Source organism: Polypterus senegalus, chromosome 18, assembly GCF_016835505.1.
Source record: "Polypterus senegalus isolate Bchr_013 chromosome 18, ASM1683550v1, whole genome shotgun sequence".
NCBI classification, from domain to species: Eukaryota; Metazoa; Chordata; class Cladistia; order Polypteriformes; family Polypteridae; genus Polypterus; species Polypterus senegalus.
This window is the reverse complement of record NC_053171.1, coordinates 67,074,627-67,085,616: the sequence shown is the minus strand read 5'-3', so window position 1 is coordinate 67,085,616 and position 10,990 is coordinate 67,074,627. Positions and strand designations below refer to the sequence as shown.

General features: G+C 42.9%; 1 protein-coding gene across 1 annotated transcript in view; it reads left to right on the top strand.

Moving 5' to 3' along the window:
- The first annotated feature begins 2,022 nt into the window (after nucleotides 1-2,022).
- gpr176 (G protein-coupled receptor 176) overlaps nucleotides 2,023-10,990 on the top strand; it is a 32,431-nt gene continuing 23,463 nt past the window's right edge. The window contains exon 1 of the mRNA XM_039742047.1: nucleotides 2,023-2,609. Within this exon, the coding sequence (XP_039597981.1) occupies nucleotides 2,378-2,609 (232 nt within the window). The 5' untranslated portion in view covers nucleotides 2,023-2,377. The remainder of the gene's footprint in view (nucleotides 2,610-10,990) is intronic.

Here is a 10,990-nt window from a genome sequence, read left to right as displayed (position 1 = left end):
TGTGGTTGAAAGTGAGTGCTCAGAGTGTAGATGAACCTCTCAGAAACTTCTTGAAAACTAATATAACTTGAGGGTGTTCTGGGTGTGTGTCACTAAGACCCCACCTCCAATTCCCCCAAATCTAATTTGGTTAAGAGCAGTTGGGAACAGGATAAAACTATAGCTGGACCAAAATATCAGTACCATACAGACCTCTAGTCTGGAGGTCCCTCTCTACATTGTGGTGCAGCTCTGTAAATTTACATTATTGATTCAGACTGGTGAAATATTGTTAATCCTTTCAAGGGTTCATTTTATTTATTTATTTATTTGTTTGTTTGCTTTATTTATTTTTACATTTCCTGAATTTGTATTTGTTTTATCAAAGTAGAACTGACCAACTTTTTCTAACATGTGTAAATTTGCATTAATCAGTTATCTTCGGGGTCTGGTCCTTGCCGAGGGATTGTTCCTGCCTTGCTCCCTATGCTTGCTGGAACAGGCGCCAGCTGTCCTGTGACCCTGCTCAAGATGGATAGATGAATAAATGGACGGTAATTGCATAAGTTGGTAGTAACTAGGATATTAGTTGCGTGTGATATAGGAGAGTCAGAATCATCAAATGGAAAGATTCTCTCATCAGATTGGATGGCCAGCACAGACTCCACTATAGCAAACCCAGGAGCTGGTGGGCGGACAGTTGGACTTTCTTTTTCACGATTTTAATCTCCTCCTTTTTCAACTGGCCCTAGTTCACTAACTCATTACTGCACATATATTGTTGGTTTCCATTTATGTTTAATCCGTTTCTACCTTGTTCTCCGAGTGTTTTAACAAATCTGCATTTATATGTGTGCCAGTTCTGTATTTGGTAATTCGTATCATTTGTACTTGTATTTTAAATGAAGAATGTTCCTAGTGCTCTGCGCCTGCACTAAGTGAACACCGCAATACAAAAAAAGTTATATTATTTACAAGCGGTATTTAGCGGCAAAGTATTAATTAGTATGCTATCTTTGAATATATGTAACATATTTACATAAAGAAAATCTGCTGTAGTCAGTGTCCTGAGTAAACAATATCCATACCTCCTACCTACCTGCCAACCTAAAATGGTAAAGTTGTTTAAATATTAATTGATATCGTCTAGTGTTAATCATTCTACTGCTAATCTTCGGTTTTAACAAATTAAATATGTTTTATTTAATGCTTGCGTTGTTTCTCATCCGCGTATGACGTTCTTAAGGATAAAACCCACAATCTTTTAGATGCAAAATTATTAGCATACGGCAACGCCTCCTAGGTGGAGTTATCTTACTTCACATTACTTGAGTCCGAGAACCCTACTAGTAATCATCCTGTAACCGGGCGGAGCTCTGGAGGGCTGCAGCTAGACGCTAATGACGAAAATTTGTGTCAACTCCACCTACTTGAAACTCTCTTTAAAGTCAACTCCACCTACTTGGAGCCCCAGGGTGGAGACTCCCGGCTGCAGGGATATAGCTTTGACAGTCGAGCGTGACTCTTCACCCACTCTTCGTTTCGTGTGGCTAACGGTGAACTGGAGGTGTCGTAACCGACCCTTGCGAGCAAAAATCTGACGCCACTGTTTCGTTTTAGTAACCCACTAATGTAATTTTATCTGTTCACCCAGAGTGTTTTTTAACAGTTGGCTGGTGTTAAAAATGACCATCCGGCTGTCAACGTGTACCGGACTCCCCGTTAAACAGACCGCAGCTGCATATGTGGCGAATTCTTGCTCGTTTCATACACAAATGTGAAGGCGTGAACGCGCAAGGCGCGCACGCTTTTCCGCAGAGAACACGGCGACCAGGCTTTGTCCGCGTGAGACGGGCAACTGTGCTGAGAGTGACTGGGAAGTTAAGCACACGCTGCAGGCATCCCGTGCCCGTGATGGCGCAGGTCACAAATATGTGGTAAATGTTAAGCACAAAACGGGTGCCTCGCTGGCTGGGGTTCAAAGGCACGCACTCTACTGAAAGCACTCTCCAGGGGGCGGTGGCGGAAAGGTCCCACGTGAAGGCAATCTAGTCGCCAGGGCAACGCTAACCTGACCGAGGATGCCTCACGCGGACATCTGGATGCTTGGCAATGCCCGTACTCCGAACGGAGGCGCACTCACGGCCGCGGGGGGCTATTTAGGCGAGCAGTGCCCGTGTGCGCGGTTCCCAGCGTCAGCACCTCCCCTTCTCTCTCCCCCCACTCTCTCGCTCCCCTTCTCACTCCTCACACGGGACGTACAGACAGACTGTCAGATTCTGTCACCGACAGCCGCGGTACCCATGGACGCAACTTTGACCATAGCATGTGCCAGTGCCAATGCCAGATGGTGAGGGAGTCGGAGAAGCTACGAGGCTAGCACAGCGACGCGCGAGCAATGGAAGAGGGAACGGGGAGCCTGGACGCCGCGATCGCCAACGACAGCGCGGCGCCGAGGATCGTCGACTTCCAGAACGCGTCCAGCGCCGCCGCCGCGTCCCTCTCCGGCAACCAGAGCACCAGCGAGCTGCTGTTGCTGCATGTGGACGGGCAGGGCTACAGCCAGGAGCGTGGATACCGGGACTTCACCATCGCTGTGCAAGTCATCATCTTCGTGGGCTCTTTGTTAGGTACGCAGTGCTCTTTTGATATCCGCGTGTTTTCATCCTCGCGTCCGTTAATCGGGGGGATGGACGTATTTGTCCCTGATTTGACAGCCCGGGGTATACGAGCAAGAATGTACCCATCATCATGTATTTAGCTGAACTTCATCACTGAAACTCTCCATCTTTATTATGTATAGTGTCTTTTATATGGAATCCCACACCCATCTCAACGTGTTCTTTACATGTTTAGATTATAATACAGTACGTTATGATTCTACCCGTCATTCGCTTTTTCATTCAAATTTGTGAGGCATTTTGTATCCCAAAGTTTATTAACAGTGTCTTTAATAACTTTCGATTTACAGAATGGTTTCTTTTGTGTAGTGGACTTCCTCAGGCAGAATTTCCGAATCCTGCTTTAACTGATATTAGTTGTTAGGTTTTTGTAACCTAAAAAAAGTGTAACTCGCTTGCGTTTTGGTTCTGAGCTGCTCGTTTGTGGTGATCAATTTTGTCACCTTGTCTGGTTACACTTGTTCCCAAACAGTCCTGCCTTCTGAGGTTTGCTCGGTTATGTCGGCGTGACTCCTCTGCCTCTCCTTATTCCGCGTGGCTAAGGGATAAATCGGCTGCGATTAACATTTTTTCTCAGACACCACTAAAAACTACCTAAGATAAGTAACATATAATAAATGTCATTTTTGGGTGGAGTGTTCCTTGAACACAAATAACTTTTAACATGATTATTTACTGACATTTAGATAACATGGAGAGAATACAAATACACACAGCCCTCAAGCCAGTGTTTGAACCCAGGACTGTGGATCATTTTGGTTCTTCCTCCTTTTTCCATTCCTTTAATTGCCCCTTATCTTGTGTAGTGCCTTTGAAAACAAACAAGAAAATGCTGTCCTTATGGTTAATTTTGATGGAACCACTATTTTAAATTTACTGTCATTATTAGTTGTCATTGACAAACCGGCATCCCAGCCAATATAGACCCTTACTCCCTTACCTGACCAGGAGACCTTGATAACAGAAGGTCAGGGAGGAAACAATATCTCCTTTATATGCCAGGGTGCAGAAGAAGAAGTATGTCACAGCGACTACATCGAGAGTGACATCTTAACAACCACAGACCACCATCCGGGATGGACTCAGCAAAGTGGTCGACTGCCTGCTATAGGAAGAGCATCTCTCCACACACGTATGGATGCCTGCATGGCAGGTGTGGTTCCATGGGCCCACCATGTTGGGTTCTGTGGGGAGGCCTCTTGGATACCGATATTACAAGGACATTGGTGGTCCTGCCTGACCCAGGGGGAAATTAATAGAACACCGGAAGTACTCCTAGGTCTGAGGTTAAAAGAGAGCCCTTCACTTGAGCCATGGAGAGTGGGAATGGGTGTGGAGAAAAACTGCAGGAAGAAAAAGAAGAGAAAGAGTTGTGGTTCATTGTGAACGACAGAGGCCTTTAGTAAGGATTTGCTTGAATTAAAACCGCTTTAGATGAACTGGGGGTGTGGGGTTCAGTGGCACCCCCTACAGGCCACATACTATTTATATATTTTAAATTCTGTTACAGGCACCGAAACCATGTTCTCCATTTGAATAATGGAGGTCTTTTCCATTAAAAAGCTGGCAAAAGGGTTCTTTGTTTTTGCCATGGTATCGAATAGATATCGAGTATCATGAAAGTTCACTGGTATTGATATTGAATACAAAAGTTCTAGTATTGTGATATCCCTATACAGTAATTAGTTAAAAGAAAACCTGTGTCTTCTTCTCTTTTAATGTCCCTCAGTTACTTTTGTCAGGGTTCCCTTACATATTTATACATAAAGACGTCTTCTACCCTTTAAAGTAGTCTTGTAAGAGTGTTCTTGAATTTTGTCACATTAAGAAAACACAACTAGGTTTAACTGCAGTTCCATTCCCTGCATTGTAGTAGAAGCCATACTTTGCCTAAGACGCCTGTCACAGCGAGCAATACATTTAACTGTATTTACTGTAATAATAATAATAATCAGAAATACCATACATTTTATTTTATACAGTGCCTCTCCAATGCTCAAGGTGCTATAAAATGTCTGAATTAGCAGTAGCTGTCCTAATTTGGCGTATTCATAAGAAATGAAATGATTTACTTCATGAGGTAGACACACATAATAAGCAAAAATAGTTGTGTCATATTTGAAATATTCAAACATGTGCTTCAATTTAAATATTTAAAATTTAAATATTCCCAAATGTAATGGACAGTTGTCATTTTTCACCCTCTGGTAGAGGTCCACAGAGGGCTAGTGAATGATCAGAAATAAAAACTAACCTCACATTGGTAATCAGTAATTGGTAATTGGACTTGAAGTTGTCTAAAATGATGCCATGCATGCCAGGGTTTGAAATGTGCCATGTTGAACCTCCTGGACGTGGCTCTGTTGTACTTCATCCAGGGTTCCTGGCCTAGCTGGGGTTCACATCCATGTGTTGTGTCCTTTTTGTTCACCGTTGGGCTGTTTGATTTCTGTTAATGTTACTTTTGTCAACTCGCTGCTGTAATTTCTCAGCCATGTGTTTTGTGGGTGGTCCTCCAAGAGCCGGGGCCACCTGCCGGTCACCTCTGGTCACTGCCTTCCTCTCAGTATAACTCGAGGGTCTCCCACAGTTCCTGGTGGCTCATCGTGAGTGTGCTAGGGAGTCGTTGAGTTTTCTTGTGTTTGCCGTATTGTGAATTATTACATTTGTTCGACTTTACTGCTCTGTTAGTTTGACCACTCTTTGGATTCTCTGTTGGGACTTGGACCTTTAACAGACATTGGATGTCTTTTGTGCTCTTTGGAGTTTCTGCATTTTGTTTTTTTATATTTGAGGATTTTTTCACTTCGTTCACATTACAGACCACATTGTTCACGTCTGATTTTTTACACATCTTGATGGTTCGCCCTCATAAGTTCAAGTGACCTGTATATCTAACCACATCTGTCTCCGATTGTGGCCATTGATATGTTTTCGCACAAATCATCTGTGTTGCCAACAATGAAAAATGCATTTCTGAGACGACTCATGCTATCGAAACCGACAAAATGGAGGCGCTACTTGATAGTGTTTACATTTCTCTGGAGGACGGCAAACAGTTTGTCAGCTGTACACGATTAGGTGGAGAAGGCAAAAAAAGCCAGACGGCCAGCTTTGCTGTTTTTATGGCTATTGCTGCTGGTACTTTGCCAGGAGATGCGTGTGTACCAAGAAGGAGCCAGCAATGGTGGAGCAGGACCGTTGTCACAGCTGTAGCTCTCCTCCATGGTAATCTAATTTATGAGGTTCTGTGGCGAGTACTTACCTTCTTTTCTCTCCACCATTACAGACTAGTTCAACACAGAAAGAACTTACAAGAATGGATGCTTGTGATGCCCCACAAATAAAGTTCTGTAAATTTAGTTCCTCCTGGTTGTTGAGTAAAATAATTAATATTTAATATAAACAATTTGCAGTTTGAAAATTTTGAACTTTGGGACATGTGTTTTACATTCATATGTAATGGGAAGCAACACTGGATTGATGTCCCAGCCGGGGTGGATGGCGTTCCCTTTCCCAAACGGGATTATGTAATGGATTGACAGGGGGCACAGCCTTAGCCTTCAAGGACTTGTACGCTCCCCCGATATGGTGCGTGGCAGCACCCATGCGCCAGTGTACCCAAGCACACACCCAGAGAGCAAAGTGGGAATTGTGGTCCTGATGGGCAGCCCTGCTGTGTCTGTGGGTGTCAGCAGGGGTAGCTGCAGAAAATGGCTGTCACTATTTTCATTGGCTTGTATCTGACCTGGATGTGCTTCCTACATACAATGTTGTGGTGGCTCTGTAAGAAACCCAATTCCTGCATAAAAGTGGCCTCCGCATCCCACTCAGGGAGAAAGAGGACAACACTTGCTGGAGCTCATTTTGGTAGAATGAAAGAAGAAAAGGGAAGGATTTGTGCATCTAAGGCACAAACTTCAAATATAAGGTTATTTCAACATGTGGCTGATGTTTGTGTACTTGTGCTGAGGGACCCCATGACGCCACTTAATGGCCACAACTACAGATAGTGAATAGGGAAAGCATAGAGTCCTAAAAGGCCATCTCTGTCCATTTTACAGTCCTGTCCAGGAAAGAGATCACCTTCCATCTTGGCTGGGACATCTGGCCAGTGTCAACTCCCATTATACTATGTTCTAGGAAATGTCCACCAATTTTGGTCTTCTTCTGTTTCCAATTTTCTCCTTTCTTTCTATCACTGTCAATGTTCTTGGCACTCTTCACCATTTCTGTCCACCTCAACATATGTTATCCTCTCTGGGCACAATTGCTGCCATGCCTTTTGCTGACTGATTCTCCTTCTTTTCCCTCCTTTATTCCACCTTCTCGAACTGTCAGCAGGGAGGAATGATGGAACATCGGACCCTAATGTTGCTAAATGGTAGTTTATGACACAGTTAACCTCGAGCTGGGTGCCTTTTGTTCCTCCTCGCCACTCTCCTTACCAGTCAATCTTCTCATCTTTAGGTGTGTTCAGCTATCATCAGCCTCAATGTTTTCCATTCCATCTGTTTAAGGCTGTCAGAAAGGCGGGCACTAGTGGGGCAGGGGGAACTGTTCTTACTTTCATTGTCTCTTTTGACCTTTCACTTGTTGACAGGTATTATTGTATATTCCTTTATGTGAATCCCACATTTGTCCTTGCTATATCTCAATAAATATCTGGTTATAAAACCAAAATGCCATCAATAAGCCAGTTGGTATGGAATGATCCACTGTAATTAATTTTGTGACGAAAAAATTGTAATTTTAAGATGTGCAAAACAGGATAAATTGTTTAGATGCCATGCTCAAATCAAGTTTTCTTGACATTTTATAAATCACAGAATTTCATGCTGTTTATTGCAGTTATCATCTTATTACAGTATGTCATGACCATCAAGAGATCATTTTGTTTCATTCCAACCACATCCTGGCACCCTGAAAATCAAAATGGCAGTGCCCATGAAAACCACAAGAATATAATGTTTGTGTATATATCTTTATCTATCTTACTTTTTTGATTATTTATCTACGGAGCCTCTGTAAATTGCCAAATTTCCCCTTGGGAACAAATAAAATTCTATCTATCTATCTATCTATCTATCTATCTATCTATCTATCTATCTATCTATCTATCTATCTATCTATCTATCTATCTATCTATCTATCTATCTATCTATCTATCTATCGAACAGACATATGTATCTTTTGGGGTGTGGGAGGAAGAGCAGAGGAGAGACCCCTACAGATATAAGGCAGACATGCAGACTCCAGGATTGTGGGTCTGTGTGCTGGTTGATGTACCCACGGCACCACCTTGATGACTGTAATTACTGTCAGAATAGTGACAGGCCTTTCCATAGTTGTGTCTTTTTCGTGAGCCCCCTCATTTTATGGATCTCGTTTTTATGGGCACTGCCATTTTGTGTTTGGGGTTGCTATGATGCTGTAGGAACGTAATTCACAAATGTTAGGTGATCAATGTCATCTTGGTGGTCATGACATACTACATAAGATGGCCCTGTGATTAAAACTGTGATATTAATGGAGACCTTTGTGTGAGGTTTAGATTCTTTAGATAGTTGGCTTCATTGAGTGTTGTGGTGTAGCCCCATGAACTTTAATTGGTCTTGAGGTCAGTGTACTCACCCTGGCAATGCCCGGACTATTCCTCTGACAAGTCCCTAACAAAAAATTTACACATCTGTGCCACTTTATAAATAGATATTGTCCAAAATGACTTGCGCAGAAAGCTGTTGTTGGTCATGACATGACGGCTATTTTGAGTTTAAAGAAATCAGCTAGGAAGCCACAAAGCTGGCCAAATTACTTCTGGCCTGTTTTCAACTTGGAAGGAGTCATAATTTTATTTTTTTTCCCAGTTGGATAGCTTAAAGTTCAGTTCAGTTTTCCATGTTTCCTCTTATTTATTTCCAGCCAGTTTGTAGTAATTCAACTTGACGAACGGTTGCCCAGCTGCTGCAATTTCCCAGTCTTCAGAATCGCCTCCAGTCAGTAGCCACAAATTCCCTAATTACATGCAAAGTTTTAAAACAGTTGAAGAGGGGCGTGCGCCACAAGACGCAAAAAGGGAGAAAGCATGCGGAAGAGGGCTCATTTGGGACGCTGGCTCATCAAATTCCTTCTCAAAAGTTAAAGTGGAGCCAGATGCACAGTAGTAGCACCTTCTGACGTGGGGAAGTCTTGATCTGCGCTGGATCTTCCAATGCTTTTTGATAATGCCTGTCCTGAGACCACGGGGTCGATGAATGGGGCCTCTTGGTCTGCTCCAGCCACTCCCATAAGAGTCTGGGATACTCCTTTATGTGTGGTTTATTGGACTGGCACTGTGGCATGGCATGTCATCAGGCTGTGGAAAAACAGAGATGTGCAGATTTTTTAAAATACTGTGCATAGGAAAGATGTGCAGCCATGTAGCGCTTAATGGGGAGAACAGGCTGATGAGTCATTCCTGCGCATGGGAGTGATCAATGCAGCCATCCATCATTAGAAGTTCCGTGGATTGTTTGGATAGGGTATATAAAGATCGGAATACAGGGAGAAAGGGAGGACATCAAAACAATGGAACTGAAAGGAAATCGGAGTGTAAACCAGTTTGAGAATGGACTGTTCTGGAGATGGTTTCGGGGAGTGAGTGAGAAGTGCCACCCAAGAGAAAGCAGATACAAACCTGCTGAATGAGAGGAAGTGGATGCTATCGAGGGTCCTGGGAATCCCACTGCATACACCAGTGAACATGGCAGACACCCAGTGAGAGAGAGAGAGAGGCTCCAGGGACTCTGGGTGGGTACGGGCTGAGGTGGCCTGTCATGATTCGATTCCACTTTGCTTATTTGCAGTGTTTTTGTTTTGTTTTGCAATGTCTTGAAACTTTATTTTGGATCCTCAAATGCCTGTTGTTGGGTCTCTAGGGGCTCAGCCTCTGAGGTCGTTATCCGTGATTATCTATACGACGGTATAAAAGGATGGTTTTCAATTCATTTCCTTTTTTGATCTGCGAATACCAAAACCCCTTATGAAAAAAGACTAAACAAGTCTGTTAACTCTCATCTTTTGTGTTACTTTCAGCTTTGAACCTTTTTGATCGTTCAACTTCAATTCCTGCTTCCCATTGTGGTCTCCAGTTTCATTTTGCTATCTTCCTTTTATTTGTTTTGTTTTATTACGTGTATCTTCCGGTAGGACTCTAAATCTTATCTGTCAGTGTGCTGACAGAACATCACCGAGAGCGAGTCAGGAAGCCCGTGTTTGTTGGCATCTTGCATCTGTTCATTAGCCTTAGAGTGAGATCTGGGGAGACGAGAGAGAGACACACACACTGGTACAAGAGAAGATGGATTCTGGTTTTAATTCCTTAATAGTTTTAACTATTGTAAACAGAAACACAACAAGGCATAAAGAGTTATGGCACCAGAGGTGAACCCCAGATAACTGCAGGAAAAATTAATAAACACGATCTAACAGATCGTTGAAGAAACATCTTTCCAGACGCGAGTGTACAGCTCAGCCCATTCCATGAATGGTTAAGTATGAGGTGGTAGGGCCAGGTCCAGGTGAGCGGGAACCAGAAGTGGCGTCACTCATCAGCCTGCCGGCAATCAGCGGATTTACAGAAAGGATTAGAAGAGTGACATCAGGTGACAGCACTACCCCTTGGCACGGAGTGTTATTACCAGTTCACAGGCCCTGAAATTTTCTCACAAACATACATGTGTGACACTATTTATTGGACTTGTATTTTTCCCCATGACACAATTTCACTGGTTTATTTATTTAAAAAACAATCAAAAATTTTAACTGCACAGTACAATGACACTGTTTTTATTGTTATTTAGAAACATTCAGACATGAGCATCAGTAGGCTTTGTGCCCTAGGAACCAAGTTACCCGAACTATTCTGTAACATTTCAGCAATTATTTACTGCGCTAATGCTTATCTTTCTGATCATACAATAGATTGTTACAATAGCAATTGACAAGAAGAATTCATCATTAATTGCAGACGTGTATTTGATGGTTCCTCTAGAACGCCTCATTCTCTTGCACAATTTGACTCAACAACTAATCAGCACATCGTTATCTCATTAAAGGCTTAATTTTCGAGTTTAGTATTTTTTCCATCCAGCTGCTTTAGCTCTAAACCATACTGAAGAAACTGACACACAGACAGACACACATCTTTCATCAAGATCTTTTTGGTATCAGGACTCCTAGAACATCAAGATTCCTCAAAAACGGGAAATCAACATTTTTGGTGGATCTAAAGCTTTCACTCCACCCCCAAGACGATAGGTAATGGTGAAATGGGGGGGAGGTCACAAAGC